This window comes from Ochotona princeps, chromosome 5 (assembly GCF_030435755.1).
Source record: "Ochotona princeps isolate mOchPri1 chromosome 5, mOchPri1.hap1, whole genome shotgun sequence".
Lineage (NCBI taxonomy): Eukaryota > Metazoa > Chordata > Mammalia > Lagomorpha > Ochotonidae > Ochotona > Ochotona princeps.
In genome coordinates, this window is record NC_080836.1 from 66,831,634 (window position 1) to 66,858,462 (window position 26,829).

General features: G+C 39.2%; 1 protein-coding gene across 2 annotated transcripts in view; it reads left to right on the forward strand.

Moving 5' to 3' along the window:
- The window catches only part of PMS1 (PMS1 homolog 1, mismatch repair system component), a 90,890-nt gene that overhangs the window by 25,592 nt on the left and 38,469 nt on the right, over window positions 1-26,829 (forward strand). For both annotated transcript variants that reach the window (XM_058664725.1, XM_058664726.1), the window contains 2 exons: window positions 1,006-1,108; window positions 12,124-12,287. In XM_058664725.1, coding sequence (XP_058520708.1) covers window positions 1,006-1,108; window positions 12,124-12,287 — 267 coding nt within the window. The remainder of the gene's footprint in view (window positions 1-1,005; window positions 1,109-12,123; window positions 12,288-26,829) is intronic.

A 26,829-nucleotide genomic window follows, 5' to 3' on the forward strand; every position in this document is an offset into this window, starting at 1 on the left:
TGACAGACTGTCTTGCCCTTCTCCTGAGTGTGATGAACACGATGCCAAGGGGGAGGGGTAGCTCAAAAGAGCGCAGACATTCTTTTTTTTTTAAAGATTTGTTTATTTTATTACAAAGTCAGATATACAGAGAGGAAGGGAGACAGAGAGAAAGATATTCCATCTGATGATTCACTCCCCAAGTGAGCCGCAACGGCCGGTGCGCGCTGATCCGAAACCGGGAACCTGGAACCTCCTCCAGGTCTCCCACGCGGGTGCAGGGTCCCAAAGCTTTGGGCCATCCTCAACTGCTTTCCCAGGCCACAAGCAGGGAGCTGGATGGGAAGTGGAGCTGCCAGGATTAGAACCGTGCCCATATGGGATCCCGGGGCGTTCAAGACGAGGACTTTAGCCGCTAGGCCACGCCGCCGGGCCCAAGCGCAGACATTCTTAAAAATGGATCTCTTAGATGAAAATCTAAGGGAATATTTTCATGCTGAATTTCCGTTTCCTCTCAGCTTACACTTACATGTTTTAATGTTTTCTAATTAATGAAAAATTTACACTTAAATAATGAAATTAAACCTTGGGTTTAAGAAAGTTTATAAATATCTATGTATGTAATTTAAAATTTCTTGTGTTTTTCAACTATAATCTCAAAATACAAGAAGTATGGTTTACACAGAATTTAAAGGATGAGGAGATTACAAAAGTATAGTTTACTTACCATCAAGTTTACAGAAATAGTCTTAAAAAAATAAGTTTCTCTGCATAGTTTGTCTCTTCATCTCTCTGTAACTTTGCCTTTCAAGTGAAATAAATATTTTTTTTAAAAATTAAAGAATAAGCTGGTGCAATGCTTATTAGTATAAACCTAAGGAATATTAAAAGGAAAGTAATCTTGAGAATTTAAGTAAAATGTTTTCAGTAAATGCATTGTATTCATTATTTCAAATGTAATTCGGTAATGCACCCATTGTATTATCTAAAATGATAACTTACTAGAATTTTTTTTTAAACTTCCAGGTTTCAATTACAACAAGGACAGCTGCTGATAATTTTAGCACTCAGTATGTTTTAGATAGCAGTGGCCACATAATTTCTCAAAAACCTTCACATCTTGGTCAAGGTAAAAAACAAATTTTGTGTCTTTGCCTTTTCTGTGTTAATTGTTTAATACAAATGTTTTCTTGGATGTAAACGTATTGCTTTGGGCTTGGTCTTGGTCCAGGCTGCTATAAGCAGTGAGCGATGCCTCTAGCCACCAGCCTCTTCACATGCTTAGGGTTGTCCTCTGGAAGAGCTCCCCACCAGAGACCGAGGACAGCTCCGTGGATTACCCACTCTACCATAAAATGTCTCTTCTTGTGGCATGGCCACTGTCTTCTTTCTCTACAGGATATAGTATATTATTCAAGCACCTGAAAGAGCATTGATTTAGTAATTACGGTAAAACAATTATACCATCAAGATCATATGATCAAATCCTTTAAGATACATTTGTTTACTCACCAAAAACTTCAGACCTACGTAACGGTAGGAATAGGGTAGTCATTGTTCAGTTTCAGCACTTACCAACTCATTGCCAAATTCCTCCTATCTAATACCATCACCCATTTCTCCTTTTCTGTTATTTTGAATTAAATGGATACATTAAATTAATGTTTCTTTATTGCTGTATTAAGTCATTTTGTTACATTTTAATTGGTGCATTCTAAGTTCCTCTGGAAAGTATTATTAAAGAAAAAATTCCTTAGGCATGGTTTTCACACATTTCATCTTTTCATACTACTAATTTCTAGTAATAGGATGATTAAAGAGCCTGTTGAAAGTATTGATTGCCTTTTTAGAGTCATATTCAAAAGAATTATTAATTTATGTTGTGAATTTATAATTGATTTTGTGGCTCCCATTATAATTTATCCAGCAACTGCATTTCCTTTCCTGTTGCTTCTTCCTTAAATTATTAGATTTATGTTTTTTAAGGAAATAACTTCTGTCTTGTTGAAATTTATTTTTTTATACTGCTAAAACCAAATTTTCTCACTTTTTCTTACTTATAAATCTTCAGCTTAGGTACTGATTGTTTTTGCCCTTTAGGAAGTAATATTTTTATGTCCATATTGGGGAAAGTGGAAACTCCTAAGGAAATACATTCATTTTTTCCCATTTATTTGGCTAATGATATAGAACTCAAGTCTAACAATGTTGTGACTCAATGTGAAGAAATAAATATAGTACATGTTTGAATTAATATAATAATTTTTATGTATTTAAGATTATTTAAGGTTTATACTAATAAGAGAAGGCATTTAAAAAAAAAAAGATCCTTTTCCAACATTGTTGTGAATGCATCTTAGGAGTTCAGATTAGGAAACCATTAGATTTGTGAGTAGCTGTCTAGTGTAGTACTTTGAAGTAATCTAGTCACCTTATAAAACTTGAATGTTTTTATTTTTATCTTAGTAGTAATCGGTCTAGTCTGGATGGCCAATGCTTCTGCATCACTCATGCTTCTTGTGCTTTTCTGTGTTCATCTCCATGGGAACTGTGAAACAGCAATCCTTCAGTGGGAATGCACCTGATCTTTTGCTGGCTGATTTTTCTGCCCTTGCTGACCTTAAACTTGTACCTTGAATTAGTGAGACCAGGTGTACATATTACGCATTTTGATAGTCAATAAAGGAACTTGACTTTATTCAGCATTATCATTTTATATTTACAGACAGCATACTTGGAAGGTCAGTAGTTGCCTTTCATAACTCTTTTTTTCCCCACATAATTACCATTGATTGGTTAGAAAAACCAAAAAAGATCAAACTTACTTTAAGTATATTTATGGGCACAAACTCATGTTATGAAAGTGCACAAATGCTTTCAAAAATCCTTTACATTTATTTGGCCTTGGTGCTGATAGTTTTTGAGTGATTGAGTCACAGACTCACATTTCACCAACTGTCATTCAGCTTCCATTTGAATATTTTCTGTGTAAGATAAAACTACAGTTCAACTATCCTAATTTATGCCTATGCTTTTGGGGTTCTTATAGATTACTTTCTGCTATGGTGTGAACATCATACTTAGCATTTACTTTTCAAGTCCTACGATGGGACAGTAGCTGTAGATAGCATCATTACAGCTGAAAAACAACCTAAATGAAGTCATATTTAGCTGTCATTATCCTTTCAAAAATAATTTTTAAATGCTTAAAATTATCTTCTTGAGAATTCCAGTTCTGGTTCCTTGGTTGTAGGTATTTGTTTTATACATTAATTCAGCTAATTTTGCTTTGTGTGTTTAACAGCATATCATTTTGAATTGGTTTTACCTTATGATTCACTTCTAGTTTACATTTTTGCTAAAAACTAACAAGAAATATAAAAATGTCCCCAGCCTAGAAATTCTTTTTTCAGGAGTGCTGACCAAATTATGTTTTAGTTACATCTTTTTCTGTCATCACTTCTATTCCTTTACCCTAGATAATCAGAAGTAAGCTTTTAAACTAATGTACCCTCCTGGAATACTGTTTTAACACCTCCTAGTTCTTCTGCTTGAGGAATTTCTCAAATATCAAAAATAGTATATGTTTTTTGTACTTTCATCGGGGTATTTTCTTTCCCTGTCCTGTTACTAGAGTAGAGCATCATGTTCCTTGTAAATTCCTGCTATGTGTGATTGTATATATACTGAAAGATCTTTTCATTGTAATTTAAGAATGAAACTTTCATTCAGAAATTCAAGAAAACTTTCAGATGTATTAAAACACATAACTTCCATGTTAGGAGCATAAAGAACTACCTTTAAATGGCATAGCAGGGTCAGGTTAAAAAAAACAAGGAGCATATTATAGAAAGATATTTAATTCTGGTATCTGTGGAGTGTGCTGAAGTTACAGAGCTAAGCAAATCTCTTCATTTAGAATCTTACAAATGATTACTTTCAGTAAGTTTTATTCATACATGATAATTCTGATTAGTAGTTCCCAGTTTATTCTAAGAAGGTAAGTTCAGATGCTAAAATAATACTATTCAGTTTAAGTGTATTATCGTGTTTGTTGATGAATTATATACATTTAAATTAACAAATTTTTTTGCTTTCATGAACACATCTGTTTTTGCCATGTTGATTTCTGCCTTCCTTCCCTCAGTCCACAGCAACAACAGATGGCATTGTCATGTAGAAACTCAGACTCACAGGGAACAAAGACAAATAAAAATATATTAAAATGCAGCATCAAATTGTCTAGAGAGAGCTTATCAAGTATTTCAGAAAAGATGCTTTGCTTCTAGATGAATAAGTAAGAAAGTATGGAACTATAAACTTTTTAGCAAGAGAGGAAAGGCGTATAGTTTTCAAAAGATCATTGCTGTTTGTGTGTAGCAATTAAGAAAAAGAAACCATATTTTTAAAAATTTGTGTTGTTTTTTTTTTTGAAAGACGTTGAAAATCTGTGTCACTGGGAGGAACCAGCTGAATTTTGTTTTTTTAAGTATTGACTTGCTTGATAGGCAGCAGCAAAATCTTCCGTCTGTCCGTTTACTCTCCAAATGTCTATACCAATCAGGGCTTTCACTAGGCCAGAAATGCAATCCAGGCCTCCCGTAGGGATGATAGAGACCCACTTACCTGAGTCACCACTGCTGCTACCTAGGGTGGGGAAGAAACTAGACTCAGGAACAGAACAGAGACTCTAACTCAGTCTCTCCAATAGGGAATGCAGACAGCTCAAACTGGCTAGGTCAACCGTATGCCTCTCTATTTGAACTTTTAATAGCCCCATGTGGGCTGACATAACAGGTTGTAATATGGGATCCTCAAACACAGTGCTAGTTTGCCCTTCACACTGAATCTCATAAGGACTTGTGCTGAATAAGCAGTGATGAAGGGGGGGGTGGGACTGAGTTGAAGACAGAAAACTCTTAAAGCCTTGCTTGAGAAAGAGAGCTGAGTCCATATTCAAGACATCTGAAACCAGAGGTGAACTAGAACTAAATAAAGGGGTGGCTTAGCTGCAACTCAGAGAAGTTCCCAACTAGATCGGAGAGATTTTCTTCCTAGTTAACAGGAAACAGAGCACTTGGTGGAGAGGAAGGAGTGTGTATTTATTGTTTTCCATGTCTCTATATGTATATAAAGTGTGGAAAATTTAAAAATTTGGGGAGGAAGGAAAAATAGGATCCATTATGAGGAGAAAAACTGCATCTAACTGCAGATGACCTGGCATTTGAACTTGAAAGCTTTAACTTTTAGGTTAATAATTTAGAAGAAAACATACAATAAGAAGATAGAGAGTTATAGTAAAGAGATAGAAACTAGCAAAGAACCAAGTAACAATTTTAGAATTCAAGAAATTAGAATAATAGGCACTTTACTGGCTCCTAAATGCCTAGATCTCATATAGGGTACCAAAGTTTGGGCACTGAGAATTTAGGTTTGGATCCAACCAAATATTGATGTGCATTTGGAAGGCAACATTTGGGTGCCTGTTAACCACATGGAAGACATGGATGGGCTTCTGGCTTCCTGGATTCAGCCTTACTGTAGTGCTTAGTATTGCAGGCTTTGGGGTGTAAATGGGACAAGATTTCTGATGTCATTTTCCCTCTCCATTTTCCTCTCTTTCTGACTTCCAAATAAAATAAATACATTAAAAAATATATTGTATCTGAAGTAATGGAATGGGCTTAAAAATACATAGCAGAAGAAATGATTGAAACTTGAAGTCAAGTTTGTAGAAATTATGTGAACTGAAGCATGGAAAAAATAGATTTGAAAAAAGAATGAAAAAATAATGGAGGGCCTGGCACGGTGGCTCAATTGGTTTATCCTTCCTCTTCAAGTGTCAGGATCTCATTTGGGTGCTGGTTTGTGTCCTGGCTGCTCCGCTTCCCAGCCAGGTCCCTGCCTGGCCTGGGAAAGCAGGGGAGGATGACCCTTGATACCCTGCAGCAGCATGTGAGATCCAGAAGAAGCTCCTGGCTCCTGGCTTCAGATTGGCTCAGCTTAGCTAATGTGGGCACTTGGAGATTGAACTAGTGGATATCTGTCTCCTTCTCTCTCTAAGTGTGCCTTTACAATAAAAGTAAATAAATCTTTAAAAGAAAGAAAAAGAATAAAGCGTTAGAGATACATGGAAAAGTATTAAACAGCTTAACGTTCATGTGACTAGAGCCAATACAATAAATCTGAAGAGAAAGTGAGAAATTTCCAAATTTCTAAAAGACATCAAGGCACAGATCTAAACAATTGTGTGAATCTGAAGTAAATACAAACAAAAGCACAGGGGAGCAAATGAGCAAAATGCTGAAAAGAGAGAGAATACTAAAGCCGCTGGAGGGAGAAATATACTCAGGAGTACAGTAGTGAAAATGACCAGTAGCATCCTCAGAAACATAAAAGCCCAGAGAAATGAAATGACATCATCTATGTATTTTTGTGGTTTGAAAAATGTATCAGCCCAGAATTCTATAGCCACTGAAAATGTCTTAAATAAAGCTAGTATTGAGCCTTCCAGTTCTTTGTTTTACATTAAAACACATAAGTTAGAATCCTTGCTTTGGGACAATGAGAAGCATTGTGATGGGGTCAAGCAGTTGAGCCCCTGCCTTCACATGGGAGATCCAGATTGTGTGTGGTCCTGGTTCTTGGTCTTCTCTTGGTCCAATTGAGGCCTATTGCAGAGACTTGGGGGATAATCCAGTGGATGAGAGAGTGGTGTTCTCTTGTGTTTTTTCCGTAATTTGTTTCTCCCTGACTTGCTAAATTGCTCTCTCTCTCTCTCCCCCTACTCTCTCTGTTACATAAATTTTTTTAAACATTTATTTTTATTGTAATGGAAGATTTACAGAGAAAAGGAGAGACAGAGAGGAAGGTCTTCCGTTCACCAGTTCATTATCCAAATGGCTGCAATGTTCAGAGCTGAGCCAATCTGAAGCCAGGAGGCAGGAGCTTCTGTTTGATCTCCCACACAGGCGCAGAATCCCAAGGTTGTGGGCCAGCTTCTTTGTTTTCCCTGGCCCTAAACAGGGAGCTGGACAGGAAGTGGAGCAGCCAAGACACAAACTGGCTCCTGCATGGGATCCCAGTACTTAAAAGTGGAGGATTGGCCAATTGGAGTCATCGTGTTGGCCCCTCAAATAAAATTCTTAAGTGAGGACAAAAAGGAGAAAATTGCCATGCAAGTGACAATGTTACTATTGACATACACCACTGAAAACACTAAGGAAAGGAAGATTATTCTGGATGCAATAGAGAGAAAAGCATTTGGTAAAGTCAGATATACAAAAAAAATTAAAACTCAATTATCTAAAAATTATTTTACAAAAAGAAAATGCATTGTGGAATTGATAATATATTGGAAGTAAATACATGCTAAAAATTCTTTGGAAATTGAAAGAATAAATGTAATTATATTGTGAACAGTATAAATTTGTAACATAAGGATTTATATTATAATCTCTTGGAGTAACCGCAAAGAGTAACGCAGTGAAATACAACTAAAAAGGCAACAAAGTAAATGAAATGGAATACTAAGGATGATGTACTGAAAATCGGCGGGAGGATTTGAGGGTATTGGAAGCAGAATAGTTTAGAAAAGGGAGCTTGGGGGCCTGGTGGTGTGGCCTAGCGGCTAACAGTCTTCACCTTGAACACACCGGGATCCCATATGGACACTGGTTCTAATCCAGGCAGCTCCACTTCCCATCCAGCTCCCTGCTTGTGGCCTGGGAAAGCAGTTGAGGATGGCCCAATGCATTGGGATACTGCACCCGCGTGGGAGACCTGGAGGAGGTTCTAGGTTCCCGGCTTCAGATTGGCACAGTACCAGCCGTTGCGGTTCACTTGGGGAGTGAAACATCGGACGGAATATCTTTCTCTCTGTCTCTCCTCCTCTCTGTATATCTGACTTTGTAATAAAAATAAATAAATCTTTAAAAAAAAAAAGAAAAGGGAGCTTGGGTGTTTGACTGAAAGCTGTTTTATGAATGTTAAAGAGCTTATACTGTACTTTGCAGGTGACAGTGAGTCACAGAAATTTTGCAGGCAGAAGATTGTTATGCTGTTTACAAAATTGACTGGTAGCACACTGTGACCTCCTCCATAAATTATGTATTACTATACAAGGTGTTACCTTGAACTAATATTTGAGAAGAGAAGGGGCTTAACTAAGATTTGAGAGAGATTTTTGGGGATAGACTAGATGGGCCTGGATTATTTACGCAATATTGGTAGCAAAATGTAGAGGGAAGAGTCAGTTAAATACGAGGTACCTGCCTTTGGAAACTGTTGTATGTCAATGTTGAAAAGTTAGGTTTGTTAAACACAAGGAGGAAGGCAAGTTCAGCCCTCTGTGTGGTTAACCTGAGATGTCCTGGGGACATTTGGGTGGTGGTATTAAGTGATCATCTGTAACTTGAAGAGTGCTGTGTGTCTTAGCTAATTAGTTCTTGGAAGTACATTTTGTCACATTTTGTCATCTGGAAACACTACAGATAATAATTAAGAGTATTTTTTTTTAAGATTTATTTTTATTACAAAGTCAGATATACAGAGAGGAAAATCTTCCGTCCGATGACTTACTCCCCAAGTGAGCGCAATGGCCGGTGCTGCACCGATCCAAAGCCAGGTACCAGAAAGCTCTTCCAGGTCTCCCACGCGGGTGCAGGGTCCCAAGACTTTGGGCCGTCCTCGACTGCTTTCCCAGGCCACAAGCAGGGAGCTGGATGGGAAGTGGAGCTGCCGGGATTAGAACCAGCGCCCATATGAGATCCCAGCATGTTCAAGGCGAGGACTGTTAGCCACTAGACCACGCCGCCAGGCCCAAGAGTATTTTTTGAGCAGGTATTATTGTTGAATGTTCTTATAGAACTTGTGCAATTTATCTTGATTGAAGGAATAACTAATTTTATGTTTTATTGCAAAATAAATGCTTTATGAGACTTAAGGGTAGATAGGCACAAGCAGATGAAACTGTTAAAAATTACAAATATTGCTATCATGGAAAACATTGACACTGAAAATAACTGGACTAAATTGCAGTATCCTAGGGATAGGTAAAAAGCATTTCTCAAAGCATTAGGAGGCTGGTGTGACTAATGCATGTTTGCACACGACTGTTGTTAATGCGTTAATCAAATTTAATTGATGGTGTTTTTAATTTTTTTCTTTTTGGAGATTAATAAAAGCGGTGCTGCTTTTTAAATAAAAAAGTCATTGGACTATAGAGAGGAACTGAAGCTTTGGAATGGAGGAATTATCTAAGGAGAATAGAGTGAAATGAGTAAGAGGCACAAGAGTTGTCCGAGTAGGTTGTACTCTGAATTCTGGTTTGCATGCTTAGCGGTGGAGGCGGAATGTATAGCTGTTCTGATTGCTAAGTGCAGCCATTCATTGCTCTGTATCAACTTCCATCGAAAACTTGACCTGTGACCTTTTTACTTTCTTAAAGCAAAGAATGTTATCACCAGTGTCACTAGTGAGGGTTCCAAGGCATTTAATAATGTGTATGGAAGTGATACATGCAGATAGGGTAAAGAAATACCCTAGACAAAAATAGCTGGGACCAGCCAGCATTGTGGCACTGAGGGTTAACGCACTGCCTGAGACACCCACATCCCATCTGGATACGATTTTCTGCCCTGGCTGCCCCATTTCCAATCCAGCTGTGTGCTGATTTGCATGGCAAAGCAGAAGAAGATGGCCCAAGTGTTTGGGCCCTGCCATCTATGGGGGCATCTAGATGAAACTCCTGTCTCTTGACCCTTACTTAGCCTTCTCCCAACTATTTCAGTCCTGTGGGGAGAGAACCAGAGGAAGAATGATCTCTCTGTCTCTCTTTTTTTGTAACTATGTTTCAGATAAGTAATTTTTTTAAGTTGGAAAGCAAAACACAAATTATTACCAATGTAATTACTGAATAAATACAAGATGAAGGGAAAACACCAGAAAAATATCATATGTGAGCAAAATAGAAATACAGCTTTTTTTCCTTTTGTCTTTTTCCATAAGTTTTGTTTTCTCAAATCTTGTTTTTCATTCAGGAAATTTTCTTTAATAAATTATGAAAGTACCATGAGTTCTTATAGATAAGAAAGCGATCTCTTTCTCTGTTGTTCCTCAGTGCACTTAAAAATTTGACAGTTTTCAAAATGAAGTGGCTACAGAAGAAGACATTGTCATTGTTTCAGGTGTGAGGGCATTGTAAGGCAAGCAGTAAGTGTTAGGGTTTCTAAATCTTATGTTGATTATTTCCTAAATAGTTCTTGTATTTCCCCCCACTTTAGTGATTTGCCCTTTGCTGTAAGCAATAGGATGAAGACTGAACAATAACTGTGAGCCTTTTTGATTTCACAGTAAGAAATAAATTTTTAATTGCAAACCATTCTGTTCAAACCTATTTAAGGCAGAAATTTGTGAAACGATATATACTCTTACTGTGATTGACTCACTTTAATTTTTGTTCTGGTTTACTATACCTTTTTAGTCTACCTAATTTTTTTTAAGATTTATTTTATTTTTATTGGAAAGTCAGATATACAGAGAGGAGAAGAGGAGGAGACAGAGAGGAAAATTTGTCCATTGATTCACTCCCCAAGCTGCACTGATCCAAAGCCAAAAGCTTGGAGCCTCTTCCGGGTCTCCCATGTGGGTGCAGGGTCCCAAGGCTTTGGGCTGTCCTCCACTGCTTTCCCAGGCCACAGGCAGGGAGCTGGATGGGAAGCAGGGCTTCTGGGAATAGAACCAGCACCCATATGGGATCCTGGCACGTTCAAGGCGAGGACTTTAGCTGCTAGACTACTATGCTGGGACCTATCCTATCTTAAAGGAGAAAGAAAAAGATGCTAGATGCTATGTGCTGTATCAATTTTTCATAACTGTGGTCAGCTTTAGGCATGAACAGATGTACTGCAATATTGGAAACACTTCAGTGACACAGCTGGTGAGGGTCCAGTAGAATGCAGAGTATAAGAAGGCAAAGCTCAGGTCTCTTAGATTTTTCTAGTGAGTGCTGCTACTCACCAAAAAAATGTGATCAAATGTCAGAAGTGCCAAGTGTGAGAAACGGAAGGATAAGTTGTTTGTTTGTCTCTTTAATGCAGTGGTTTTGAATTCTGGCTATACATATACCTCATTAGAATTGAATGGGAAAATTGAGGTAATAAGTTAGAAATTACCTAGGGATTAGGAGATTTAAAATGGATGTTTAAAAATTAAATAATAACAATAATAGTTATTCAATCTATTACATATAGCCATGACAAACATCCAGTCCTCTGCTTGTTTTATTGTTTTTAAACTAAAAGCTGCTCATTAACAATAAAGTAATATAATAGGTTACCCATTTAACCTGATAGGTAAGCACTATAATTTTCATATTTATTCAATTTTTAGTTAAATTAATGTATAAATTAAAGAAAACCTTCTGCTTTTATTATATTGTGCTTTGAATGCTTTTTGGATATGAGAAAAATTAAGTCATGTTTTTAGATATTAGTTCAGGTAAGGTTTTTCAAAGCAGAATTAAGGGTATCACATGTACTACATATTTCTTATATCAAATATATATGGTATTTTAATATTTCAAGAAATGTACTTAAGAAACAGAGGCAGACAGGAATGACAGAGGAGGGAGGGAAAGATGAAGAAGGAAGGAGAGAGAGCATACTCCTACCAAATGCCCACAGAAGCCAAGTTCTAAGCTAGATCAAGACTTTGAGCCTAAAACTCAATCCACATTTCCTGTTTGGGTGGCAGGGTTCCAATCGCTTGAGTCATCGTCAACCTGTTACCCTCCAGGGTCTGCATTAGCTGTTGGAGTCAGGAACCAGAGCTGAGATTTGAACCCAGATACCCCAAAATGGAATATGAGCATCTTATCTGCTAGGCCAAGTGTCCCCAACCCTACGTGTTATGTTTTAAAGGGCAGAATAAGTAGCATCTCCAGCTGGGTTTGAAAATGAGTGGAATATTGTAATAAAATATTACATCCTGGTGAGCCCAGTGGGGAATCAGCCTTATTTGAGTTAACCAGAGTTGGAGAACTGACCTTCAGTGGTAGAAGCTGTCACTAAGGATTATTTATGGCTTTGAAAGTCTGTAATGTTCTTTCCAAACTAAATCTGCTTTCCTGTTAACTGCCAACAGGTACAACTGTAACTGCTTTAAAATTATTTAAGAATCTGCCTGTAAGAAAGCAATTTTACTCAACTGCTAAAAAATGTAAAGATGAAATTAAGAAGATCCAAGATCTCCTCATAAGCTATGGTCTCCTTAAGCCTGACTTAAGGATTGTTTTTGTGCATAACAAGGTAAGCATTATTGTACTTTTACAACATTTTTTTTTTTGTTACAAGGTAAGGGACTGCTTAGTTTTCCCCAAATCAGATGTGTGTTTGACAAAATATGTGTATATTCCCTCTCCCTCCTCCCAACTCTTGCTGAAAACCTGATCAGCAATGTGACAGTTGAGTTGGAACCTTCGGGAGGCATTTAGAATCAAGAGGGAAGTTACTGCATGGATGAAATTTGTGTGTTCGTAATAAAGAGCCCAGAGAGCTGTGTTCCTTCTTCTAACAATGCAGACACACTGAGAAGGTGTCATGCTTGCACAGTGAGTCGGTCCTCGTCGCACATTCTACCATCACCTTGATTTTAAACATCCCAGCCTCCAGAATCATGAAATAAATATCTGTTGTTTATGTGAATCTGCTATAGCAACCCAATGGGAATATTTAGTTTTGTTTTTGAAAACTGAGCCTGTGTTCATTTAGCTTTATCATAGATTATCTTTAATTTGTTATCTAACCTTTAATTTATTACCTAATGCCTATATGAAATTTGACTGAGGCTTTTGTTTCTTAATCTGTAATAAGATCAGTGATTCAAGATTATGTAACCAAAGTGTTTATGTTCAAAATCTTTGGTCATCTTCAAGAAAAATAAGAAAAAAATTAATAGTCAGCCACCTGTTCCTGCTGGCACAGAACTCAACCAAACGATACCTTGAGATCCCTTCCAGTTCTGCCATGCTGTGATTCCCCTGGATGTTGATGGATGGAGGCTCATCCTGCTTATATAAATAACCCATAGCCTCTTGGTCCAGAGTACATTTAGTAAATCAAAGTTGAATGTCCCCATGTTAACACCAAGGTCAGAGGAAACAAAACAATCAAAAAGGAGAAATAGATAAAAAGATAAAAAATGATGACAGAAGTTATATGTTCATGAAAGAAAATGATTAGAACTAAAACAGTTTTTGATAAGAAAAATGTAACATGAGAAAAGTTGATTTTCTCAAGTAATTAAAATGAGCACTCATTAATGCATATATATATGTCTTTTTCAGATGTTTGTATCATTCTGCTGACCAATGTAAGATTATTTTTTTGAGTCAGAAAGCAGAGTATTTTAATATGTCACATTTTACTATTTTTGGAAGACATGAGTCTGAATTTACATTAAGCAAATGCAAGTGTTTCTGTATCCTTTGTTAATTAACATGCAGTTTAAATCCTAGAGAGTTCTGTGGTATACTTTATGCCATCAGAGCAATTTAAAATGATTAGATGTCCTGTGATTAAATTAAAAATCAGCTATTGTTATGTAAGAAAACTCCAGACTATCCATCTTCAAGCTTTTTTCTTAGTACAGTTTATTTTTCCTTTTTAAAAATTTTTTAATGTTATACCTCAAAATGTTAATATAAATAAAACAATTAAAAAAGCACATCTTCTAAAATCTGTTTGAATATTAGTACTACTCTGGTCTTTTAAACATATCATTCTCTTTGTGCTTTTGTAAAGATTTTTTTGTTTTTGTTTAAAATTTAAGCAAGATATTGGTTTAATTTTTTACATTAGAAACAAACAATCATATTGCACATAATATGAGAAGTAGTTTTGCTATTTTGATAACTTGGATTAGATAGTGTTCCTTCTTTTTATGAAGGTTTAACCTGCCAAGACATTCTTTGAATACTGATAATGTTGATGTTCTTGCCAGTATGGTTATGTTAGAAAGAAGTATTTTTCTTCTTTCATCACCATGTTCCTTGAAAGCATATTGAATAATGAGACAGCCAAAGGGAAATTTACAAGTGGATTCAGTGAGTTTATTTAAAGTGGATATTATTTGGAAATGTCTGATGGCTCGCTATTCCTTAGATGAGCGCTAGTTTTCAGCTTTAGTAATAATAACTGAATCATTGTGAGATCCTACTGTATATATTCTCATTATAAATTATTATTTCCAGAATTAAAATTTTTTCTCAGTGTGTTTGTATCTGAAACTCAGTTGATATTCTCAGCTGTTTAAGATGAATATGAATAATGTTTTAGATTACTAGCTCAATCCATAATATTAAATAACGTGATTTCAAAGAGGGATCTTCCCATACTTGGTAACTATTGGTTTTCATGAATACTTTGTTTTTCTTAAAATACTGCCTGTGGTTTTAAAATTTTTCTTTAATTGACTTTTGTTTTAGTAGTAAAGATTGCAATAGCTCAATTGGACATTATTATAACTGGAAGTTTTTAAGCAACTACAAAGTTGTGATGTAATACCTGGACCCAAGGCCCAGCTCTGCTGTTGATTCTAACCCTCTCCCTCCACTGCCCCTGTTGTGCACTAGCAGTCAACAAGGGATGACTCAAGTGTCTGCATCCCTGCCACCCTGGTAAACAGCGCAGCTTGAGTTCCTGGCTCTTAGTTTCGGCCTGTGATAGCCCAGTGTGTTGTGGGCATTCAGGTGGAGATCCAGCTGACAGATCTCTCTCTCACATTTTTCCAAGTAGCCTTTTTTTTTTTAAAAAGACATCTTGGTTTAAAGAATGACCCCCCTCTTAGTCTCATCTCTTATTTTCCAATGAGAGTAAAGCCTTATTGGAATTAGTTGATGTTTTTCATTTTTTAAAAACATTACTAAGTGAAAGCATTGCTGTTACATAATTAATTAAGCTGATACTCATAATGCAGACACCCTATATGGCTGCTTATTTGAGTCTCAGCTGCTTCACTTCTGGTCCAGCTTCCTGCTAATACGTCTGAAAAGCAGCGGAAGATGACCCAAGTGCTGGGGCCATGCTTCCATGTGGAAGACCTGGCTGTGTAGTTTCAGTCTCCTGACTTCACCATGACGCAGCTTCAGCTAAAATGACAATTTGGGGAATGAACCAGTGATGAATGGTATTTTCTCCACCACCCCCTTCTCTCTTTCTCTCTCCCTGTGTAACTCTGCCTTTAAAAAAAAGAAAAAAGAACTTCCTTTTTTTTCCCACATTCTCTTTTTTTTATTATTAATTCATTAATTACATTGTATTATGGGACACAGTTTCATAGGTACTTGGATTCTCCCCACCCCTCCCCAAACCCTCCCACCATGGTGGATTCCTCCACCTTGTTGCATAACCATAGTTCAAGTTCAGTTGAGAATCCCCCATTGCAAGCATATACCAAACATAGAGTCCAGCATCTTATTGTCCAGTCAAGTTCAACGGCTTCTTAGGTAGACCCTCTCTGGTCTGAAAACAGAGCCAGCAGAGTATCATCCCAGTCCATTAAAAGCTTCAACATACCATCAGCAAAAATTTCCATCATTATGGAATTAATTAACATAGTAATGAGTAACCAATATGTTAAGAGTAAATGCAAGTTCTTAACCACCTTCTGTGACCACCTCATTGACATTTCACTTTTGGTTTATATACAACATATAACATACATAACATAATATGTTATACATAACATCATATCATCTTAAATTAAGGCAAACATGTGGTATTTAACCTTTTGGGATTGGCTTATTTCCCTTAGCATTATGGTTTCCAGTTGGGCCCATTTGGCCACAAAGAACTGCATTTTGTTTTTTTTAATAGCTGAGTAGTATTCCATGGAGTAGATGAACCATAACTTTCTTATCCAATCCTCTGCTGATGGGCATTTTGGTTGCTTCCATGTTTTTGCAATTACTGATTGTGCTGCTATGAACATAGGGGTGCATGTTGGTTTCTCATAGAACAAGTGTTCTGGATATATTCCTAGGAATGCTATTGTTGGATCATACAGTATGTTGATTTTGAGTTGTTTGAATGTTCTCCATACTGATTTCCATAGAGGCTGTACCAGCCTGCAGCCCCACCAGCAGTGGAGTAGGGTTCCCTTTTCCCCACAACCTCGCCAACAAGTGTTGTTGGTGCTTTTATTCATCCCACATTCTCTTTATTCCTTCCTATATCTGGTAGAGGAGAAGGGATGAGATAAAGGAAGAAGCCACACCCAGCCTCACAACTATCTCAGGGTCTCTGACATGGGGCATGCTCCGAGGGCACAGCTAAATGGTTTTGATAGTTCAACAGCTCTGAATTGCTGCCAATCTCACTACTCCAAACATAATGAAATCTCTCCAGAATTCACTGGCTGACATCGTCCACCTTAGAGTCTCCATTTGCTTAGATTTTCACTGCTAACACTTGGCTGGTGTGGTTGATCAATTTGTTCTGTCCACCATTTTCTATTATGGTACCAGGTGTCCTCTGTAGGTTCTAATGTACCATAGTATCCTCCATGTGCATCTCATATGCTATCCACTGTTTCATTTAAGCCACTGAGGAGGCCCAGCTCTGACATAAGCACTCCACAGTCAGACCATGGACTCTGCAATTTTCTCCATGGTTGAAGTTCTGAGTCCAGCAGTTCAGTTGGGGGATCCCCAAAGAAATCTCATCTAAGGTGATCCCAGACCTGATTCTTGTGTGTGCTTGACAATAGAGGGTCCAGCACAATTTGACAACCCAGTCAGCTTATGGACACGCTGGTGGTTGCAATTGCTGAGTCAGTTCTACCTCCAGCCCTGTCTTCTATACAAATCAATGATTATTGCGGCCCAGCCCAGTCCCACTCACCATACACTTGGACACATAAGCCAGTGGGATCTGTAGTCTTGTTGGGGCAACCTGCAATAACCCCCACTAGCCCTGCCCCTGACCTTGTTCCCATACCCACCAGTATGTACAGCAGACTGGTCCAGTCTATCCCACATCCCATTCAGTGGGCATTGAAACCTACTTCAACTCAACCAGCACTACCCTCCAGCCCACACAAATGCCAGCAGATGCCATTCTCTGTCTAGACATGCCTGCCCCAGTCCTGGTTCTCATGCTCACTAGTCAGAGTGGCAACCCAAAAGGGAGGTGCCCACTGTTTCCCTAATGAACCCACTCCCACTTCCAGATCGTGCACTCCCAGGTGATTCTGCAGTTTAACTTGGCAGAATTTGCCTCTCGTGCCAGCATCTGCCATTTAATGCTATGGCAAAGCCCAACCAACCCACACCCACTCTGACTTATGCATGCACCAGTAGGAATAGTCAGCCCAGCCTAGCTTCCCCCTGATCCAGCTCACATGAAGGCAAAAGGTGTTATAACCCTGCTCAGCCTGTTCTGTCCCCAATCCCAGCTCTCATGCTCACCAGTAGAACTAGTGGTCCAGCAGGGGAGCCCCGTGCAGCTGCCCTACTGTGTTTGTTCCCTACCTCCCAGGACTCACATGTGCTGGTTGAGTGGTGCGGCCTATTTTGGCATGGCCTTTGTTACCTCAGCATTTGCCAGCGGGTGCTGTAGCTTGGCCGGGCCCAGTGCCGCCTCCAATTCCAGCTCACACTACAGCCTAACCCAGCCCAGCCCAGCCCGGGCAGCCCCCAGTTCTGGTCCTAATGTAAACTGGCTGGTGTTGCAGCCTGACCCAGCCTGCTCCCCACACCATTCTGGTTCTTTTATTTGCCAGCGGGTGATACGAACTATCCTAGCCTTGCTTGCCCCAAATCTAAGCCAAATGTATGCTGGCGCGTATCATTACCTGGCCTGGTCTGGGCTGCTCACTGTTGTGGTTCTTACAGTCACCTACAGGGACTGTCCCAACAGAGGAGTTCCCCCAAGCTTTTCCATCAGAACCTCTTCCAGTGCTAGATCTCACGCACACCAATGTGTCCCTGGTCAGCTTTACTTAGTCCACCTTCTGTCCTAGCAGGAACAGTTTTTTCTTTCTTGAGCAGCCCTTACTCTTTCTGGTTCTTTCTATTGGGTGCTACAGCCCAGCCAATCCTGGTCTACACCCACACACAGCTCACACCTGGCTCAGCAGGGGCAGAGACCTAGCCCACACTGTCCTACACCCATCCTGGTTCTCATGAGTTCCAGTGGGTGCTGGAGTCTAGTCCAGTCTGGAGCACCCCAGACCCAATACACAGTTGTGCCGAGGGAGACTGCATCCCTGTCCAGACCAGACTGCATCCCCTACGTGGCCGCTACACTCACCAGTGAGAACCACAACCCAGCCAGGGCATCTCCTTAGCTCCCCAGCCAGGCCTGTTCCCAACCAAAGATCTTGCGTGTGCTCGAGATTGTTCTGACCCAGCTTGGCATAGCCCCCCACTTGTTTTGACCTTTGTCTTGGGATGCTACAGCCTAGGTGACCTGTGCAGCCCCCAGTGCCAACTCTCACTTTTTGGTGTTGTAACCTGGCCTTGCTCAGTCTGCTTCCATTTCTGTCCCTTGCAAAGCAGCAGGTATGGTAGCCTAGCCCAGGATGATCTGCACTCCAACCTGGTTTCTGCACTTCCAGTGGAGTATGTCTTGTTCGGCCCTGCTCAGTCTGCTCTCTTCCAAAACCAACCTACACACTTGCTGATGGATAGGGCTACATTGCTTAGCCTGCCCAATACCCAAACCTGGACCATGTGCTTACCTGTGGAATCTATGACCCACTGGGAGAGTTGCCCAAATTCCCCCACTTGGCTTACTCCCAGACCCAGATCTCACACAAGCCAGTGGGTGCCAGGCCCCAACCCGGCACAGCCTGCCCCCTCCATCTCACCCTTTGCATGAGCTCGTGGATGATGCAACCTGGCTTTAGGGTGTGCATGCGGGTGCTGCAACCTGTACCTGCCTAGCCTGTTCCCAGCCTAACTGCCTGTGAGTATTGGCAGATTCCAAGGTCATACCTAGTTCAGCCCCTCACCACCACAACTCTTAAGCTAACCAGTTGGACTTGTATTTCCACAGGGTTAGGCCCACATATCCCTATAAATCTCTTTTTAAAAAACTCATAATTTTGGTCATGTATTTGACCTAGGGCAGCAGAACAGTGGAATAAGAGACCCATGACCCATGCTCCAGGAGCCCAGAATGTGATCCATGATTTTTAATGAGTGGTGGGTGCTTACTTAAGCCATTTCTGTTGTCTTGCACCATCTGCATTAGATCATGGGCAGCTAAGATCATGTGTCAGATTATGGTATTTTAACTTACTTTTTTTGGAAATACTCCTTGAATCTTTGAATGTTTGGTGTTTCTAATTTCAGTTAATCTAGGAAGGGTAGGGCCTCAGCCATGAACAGAAATCCAAAAAGAAAAAAAAAAAGGCCATGGGAATTTGCTGTTGAATATAGAAATTCCTTTTATTGATGTACTTTTCTTGGGGGTGATTTGTCATGGTGGCTGAAGATTGGTATTAAACTAAAGATAACTATGTGATATCCTGTAATCTGTATTTCCTACATTCATGGTATTCTATTTCATCCTTCTTTATGCCTTTCAGCCTTTTACTCAAATCCTTCTGAATGTCCCATTATTATTTCAGCTGTACTAATGAAAATTCAAGGCAAGGTCTTTTACTACAATTGTATAGAAAGGTGACTCAATCTCAGTAAGTGACAGCAAGGGTCATGCTGTCATGACCCTTGTCATGTATACGACCATGTCAACCAGGAGAGATTCCAGCTCAGGGCTAGGGCTCAGATACCTTTGCTTAGAAAGAAAGAACTTTTCTAGGGCTAACCTGGAATATGCTAGAGTGTTCCATGTGTCCTTTGCCTTTTATTTTATTTTTTTTTTAAAGATTTTATTTATTTTATTACAAAGTCAGATATACAGAGAGGAAGAGAGACAGAGAGGAAGATCTTCCGTCCGATGATTCACTCCCCAAGTGAGCGCAACGGCCGGTGCTGTGCCGATCCGATGCCGGGAACCTGAAACCTCTTCCAGGTCTCCCACGCAGGTGCAGGGTCCCAAAGCTTTGGGCCGTCCTTGACTGCTTTCCCAGGCCACAAGCAGGGAGCTGGATGGGAAGTGGAGCTGCTGGGATTAGAACCAGCGCCCATATGGGATCCTGGGGCTTTCAAGGCGAGGACTTTAGCCGCTAGGCCACGCCACTGGGCCCATCCTTTGCCTTTTAATTGACAAAGTTGAACATCTCTACAGAGATATTTTAAGGTCAGCTTGGGGCTGTTCATCAATTTTGGCTGTTTTTCTTTGGGAGGTATTTTTTGTTTCACTACCTACCAATTAATGATAATTAATTTTTGCGATTTTTCCCTGTTAGATTAATTTCTTTCACCTAAATTCTGTGAAACACATAGAAAAAAACAAGTCAAATTTCAGAGCAGTTGCCCTCTGATTGATATTTGCACTACTGTCTGTGAAGTCATCCACTGTCCCTCAGCAAGACCTAGTTATTCCTCAGCTGTTCTCATAGCATTTCCCACATGTTTGTATTATGTCATTTTTGCTTTTTTGGCAGTGATTTTTCATTCCGGCTTCATTATTTGACAGACAACTTCCTATGGGAGGGAGGCTGCCTCAAACTTAGCAAAATTCCCCTGGGTACTCAGTGCACAGCAGAGGACTAGTAATTAATTAGGTAGTACTAATGGCAAAAATAGATAAATGTATAATGTGCCAGTTTTAAACACTGGCTTTTCAAAGCTTCTTTGTAATATTTACTCATCAAATGAATCCTTTTTGGAGAATTCATCTTTCTGGATTCCCCAGTGACCACTTAGATTTTTGCAGAGTATGTTTTCACTTGTATTCTTATGTGCTATTCTGTCTAGTCTGTTTCCTTTCCTGGAAGCTAAGTCACCAATATGTTTTCATTAGAACCAGGCTGGGAATGGATAGAAACTTTAGATGAGGCAGTGACAGGGGTGGGAATGCAACAGTTGACAGGCATAGTCTCCAAAACCTTGCAACTTAGTGTATTGTTTTAATGAACTTAGTCAAACAGACTACATAATTATTCTTTTAATTTTTTAAAAAAAATATTATTATCCTCATACATTTTTCTACTCCAACAGCATAGATACCTACAATAGCCAGGACTGGAGCTGTACAAAGCCATGAACAAGGAATTCCATCTGAATCTTCTAGTTGGGTAGTTTGTGAGGTTCGCATTAGCAGGAAGCTGGAATTAGCAACAGGAGAGAGTCTTGAAATCAGGCTCTGATATAGGATGTGAGTGTCCCAACATGTGTGTTTCAACCACTACACCAAATGCCCTTCCTGTGTCTCTTAATGTGTATTGCAGCATTCATTCATTCTCTTTAACTGTGCCTAAGGTTACATGAAGGCCTATGCATCGTAAAGAAGCTCATCATTCAAGGAAGCAAGATATGAAAATGTAAGAGCAATAAATAGATGAAAACTTGAGTTATTGTCAGATTATATTGATATATGGTAAATGCTATGAAAATTGAGGAATCAAAAAAACATTTATACATGACATGTATTGACTAGCTTTTCAGTACTGTTATATATACCTGAGGGAAGCTATTTAGGAGAGATTTATTTGGTTCATGGTTATTATGTATGTTCACAGTTTAAGACTAGAGACCCTCATTGGTCTGGGATCTGATCAGAAAAGAAGATGGCAAAGTAAATGCACATAGTGAGCCAGGGAGCAGAGAGAGACAGGGAGCTGCTCATCCTGGCTTCTGTGGTCTCATCAAACCATCAGGATTACATCATGACACCTGCATACTGAAGATCCAATCCAGTCATTTCCCTAAGACCTGACCTTCTGACACTTTAATTGAGTGAAGCCTCAACCCTATAGGTATCATCAACTGAGATATGGGGGTAAATGTCTCAGTGAGTTGAAGAAATGTTCTGTTCAAAATGTAGGGGACTGAAATTGTCAGGGAACAATTCATGGTGCAAATGTTCTGATCTGGGTCTCAGAGTTTAGCAGGTGTCCAGGTTGGACTGGAACTGATTCTCTGGTACATATTACAGTTTGGAGCTAGGTCTTAACCCACCACAAAAGTTCTTTCTCTGAACAAATGAAACATCTTAGCTATTTTTTTTTTTTAAAAAGTGCTAGTTATTGTCAAATGTCTAAGAGTACTTGGTCATACCCATGATTTGATTATTAAGGCCTAAGAGATTATGAAAGCAAATTTAAATTCTAGAATTCACTGCTTTACTAAGCATCACCTGATAAGGCAGGAGAGGCACACAGAACCTCTAGAAAAGTCAGTATGTATGAATGATAGAAATGTGATTTGGGCAGAGAGTAACACTTGTTTGGTAGGGGTCAGATTGGATCCCAGTGCAAGATGAGACCTCTTCTCTATAGATTGCCCTTGTAGGAATCAGTAGAGATTTTGTTCTCAGAACAGAGTTCAAAATTGTGGTATCAACTGGGCTTTCCAGAACCCTGTAGTATTAGCAAGACCTCTGCCTCAAAACTGCTAATTGCTTTAGGGCTTTCAGAAACAATCACTTAATTTTTTTTTATTCCTATACACACAAGAAGCCCAGGTCTCCCAGATCATCCCAGATCACCTTGGATTCTTACACAGATAATAATTTTCCACCTTTTTTACATTGTCCTCACTTCATGATCAATTCTAAGTAAAATCTCCTATGCCCCTGACCTTGCTTTTGCATGCCTTGCTTGCTCTGAATGAAATGGAGCACTCCCTGATGACCCCGCATCCCTTACAGCTCTTTGATGCTGTGACTCATTTTTCTCACCTGTTCTTTTCTTCACTTTATCTCTTTGCTGTTTCTAAACTTGTTCTTTGTTCTCTCCCTGTAAAAATTCCACTCAGCTTTGAATTTCATGTCTTCTGACTCAGACCACTGCCATTCCCCTGAGTTCAGTATCTACATAGGCAATTATATTATGTTTTTCACCTTACATGAGCCATTTATTCTTGAAGCTATACTGAACCCACAGAATCTAAGCTACTAGTACTGTCATCAGCTGGCTCCCTTTTAATTACCTAATGCTGTTACCCTTTTTTTATATACCCTGCCTTTTTCAGGCAAAATTCCCAACAACATGCTTGTTTATTCTTTGAAATCTGGGTACTTTTTTGAGCTAAAAAAAAAATCATACTAAGCCTAGAATATTAATTCTGTCTTTAATCTCCCCAGATAAACAGAAATTCACTACTGCTGTGATCACAATTTCACTGTAGAAGGGTTTGGTTGGTTGGTTGTTTAAGATTTATTTATTTTTACTGGAAAGGCAGATATACAAAAAGAGAAGGAGATACAGAGAAAAAGATCTTCTCTCTGCTGATTCACTCCCCAAGTGGCTGCTATGGCCAGAACTAAGCTGATCTGAAGCCAGGAGCCAGGAGCTTCTCCAAGGTCTCCCACACAGGTGTGGAATCCCAAGGCTTTGAGCCATCTCAACTGCTTTCCTAGGTCACAGTCAGGGAGCTGGATGAGAAATGGAGCAGTCAGGACATGAACAGGCATGCATATGGGATCCTGAGCGTGCAAGGCATGGACTTTAGCTACTAGGCTACTGCACTTGGCGCCACTGTACAAGTTTTGTTTCTGGAAGCTTTATTTTGGAATGAAATCAGAATTATTTCAACATAATTCAAGAAGGTAATCTATGAAGGAGAAAATCAGATGTACCCACTGAATGAATGTCAGAGTACTACTCTTCTGGGTGGGAAAATTAAATATCTTCTAAGTTTTTCTGTCTTTATTTTCTAAAGGTAGGCAGTCAGTCCCATTGATTGTCCCCTTAACTGGCTGCTACAGTTACTTGGTGCTTCCCAAGACATGATGAAAAATAGTTAGATTTTAGATATCTCCTGAAAGTAGAATTTACACTTGAGTTAACTTATAGTGTAACTGAATCAATAGTCAAAAAGCATCTAAAGGCTTCTTGGTTTCCCAGCAGAAGCAATAGAGTTCCCCTTGAGAAAAGGATATATTAATTTGATAAGAATTTGAGAGGGAAGGTACAGAGATCTCAGTTTTATTTTGGTTTTTATTTGCTTGTTGTAGATTTATTTATTTGAAAGAATAAGGGGGAGACAGAAGTCTTCCATCTGTTAGTTTGCTCCCCAGTTGGCTGCAACTGGGCCAGGCTGAAGTGAGGAGCTCGTTCAGGTCTCCCACATGGATGATGGGGGTCTCAAAACTTGGGCCATCCTCTGCTGCTTTTCCTAGGCCATTAGCAGGGAGCTGGATTGGAAGTGAAGCAACTATGGCATCTACTGGTACCCATATGGGATGATGTCATCTTTACCCATTACACCTTAACAGTGGCCCCTAGGCCTCAGTTTTTGATATGTTGTTAGGGTCTTCTTAGTAGATGTCCAGAAATACTGGGGTAGTAGGTAAATCTGTAATTCTATACTTAGACAGTAGTTGCAGAATGAGATACAAATCTAGTAGTTAGCAAAGTATTGCTGATGTATAGAATTATGCAACTGAATAAGTGGCACACCAGAAAAATGAGTATACCTAGAAAAGAGAGGAAGTTCCAGGATTGAGCCCTGGGACAGACACTATGTTTGAAAGTTAGGGACATGGGGCAGAACTAGGAGGTTGACAACAAATGATTGGAAAGATGAGGTGGGAGATGGGGGTGAGAGAGTGCTGCATCCAGGAAGCCAAGTGAAGCGTATCCTGGGTGGGGAGAGCTGTTGTGCCAAATCATAAGGTAAGGCTGACCTAAAGGGCCTTGAAAAGGATAGGAAATAGCAGGCAGAGGAAAGAATTTCAAATTTTGTCATATTTTGATGATAGTAACTTATTTCCTTAAGTTTTGGGCCTTTTGGAAATAGACTTTAATATTTGCATTAGTTATTTAATGCATTTGTCGTAACACATTTATTGTACATTTTAAATAAGGCTTGCCAAATGGATACTGCTCTATTGAGCATCTTCTGAATATAGTTATTAGAATGTTAAAACCAACCATCTCTGTCAGCTTTGTTTTGAAAACAGGGAAAGGATGTCATAAATTTTAATGCAGTAATTGAGCCGAGGGACCACTGGATTGCAGGTTTGCATGCCAGGAAACAAAAAGGATTTATAAAATTCTTTTCCAAGACCTAAGAACACACAGTGACCAAACTTTTTTCTTCTTCTTATTCTATGCAAAAATTAAATTATTGTTCAATTTGCTTCTCATTGAATCTTTTTGAGGATCTTTCTTTACAGTTGTCAGACTTATATTGTAAGCTTGAGTTAGCTGATATTGGAAGCAAAGCTTGCTTTTCATTCATTAATTAAATACAAGTGTCTAACATAAGAAGAAAATTTACCTTAAATCAGGTAGTTAATATTTCATGTGTATCAGCTGGTGCTTTTACTAGACTTTGCTTATAAGCTCTGATTATATTAATTTTTTTTATTATAAGTTTGGGGGCAAGTGTTGGGCACAGTGGATAAAATATGACTTGGGGTGCATGCAGCCCATTTTGGAATGCCTGGGATTGAGTGCCAGCTCTTCCCCAGGTCCTAAGCTTCCTGGCAATATACATCCTGGGGTACACCAAGGATTCTCCCTCCAGTAGTTAAATGGTCTGCTACCACATGGGAGCCCTGGATTGAGTTCTCAGCTTCTGGACAGTAGGAGAATGAGCCGGAAGATGACACTGTCTCTGTTTCTCAAATAAATAAAAAAGTGAAAAAAATTTAGGAACATCTGAACTAATGAACTCACCAAAAAAGCAAAAGCAAAAACCATAATGTAAAACTCTGGGAAACATATCTTAATAGGGGTATAATAATTTCTAATTAATCTTTTTTTTCTGCCATAGGTAAAAATTGGTTCAAATCTTAAATGGTTTTAATTTTAAGGAAGATGATATTACTAGAGAACTTTTGAAAGTATTCTATGGAAGTTTCAGTCCATGATCCTTCTTTCATCTGTTGGAAGGCCTTACTTTATCAAGAAAGTAGACTAAAATTAAACAGGCATGATTTTAGATTTTAACCTTGTATTTTATTGCCGAATGGCTTAAAATTACCTGTCTTTACTTCGAGTTCTTCGTCTTTAAAATGGAGTAATATAGGGCTTGGCAGTCTAATCCTCTGCCTACAATGCCAATATCCCTCACAGGCACAGGTTTGAATCACAGCTACTCCACTTCCAATCCAGCTTCCTGTTTAAGGCCTGGGAAAGCAGTAGAGTGTGGCTCAAGTTCCTTAGGCCACTGTAGCCATGTGAGAGACCAGAAAGAAGCTCCCAGCTCCTGGCTTCTAGCTTTGTGTCTGCTCATCTCTGGCCATTGTGTCCAGAGTGAACCAGCAGATGGAGGATCTTTCTCTCTCTGTCTCTCCTTCTCTCTCTGTAAATGTGCCTCTCAGATAAAAATAAATTAAAATTTAAAAAATGCCCCATTTTAATAAAATGTAGTAATACCTGCCACAGAGTAGGGTTTTTAAATGAAACAGTCTTAGCGTAGCACCTGCCACTTATTCCATAAACATTAGTTGCTGTTTTGTTTATGGTGTGAATATTCCTCAAATCTATTAAGACTCAAAGAGGATAATTAAAGCTCATAGCTTTAGAACTTTCCCAAGAAGAAGAATGAGGTGAGGAGAGGCATTGGAAACCGGGAGAACAGAATGTGCAATGTCAAGGAGTCATCAGAGGCCAGAGAGAGCTAGTGTGGGAAAAGAGATGGACTGGAAAGGTCACTGGGGGCCAGATTCTGAAGGACCTTGTGTACTTTACATGGGAATGTGGACTTCCTGTGAGGAGACCAAAAGGGAACCAGATGAGGAGTTTCAGTAAGACATTTATAAAATA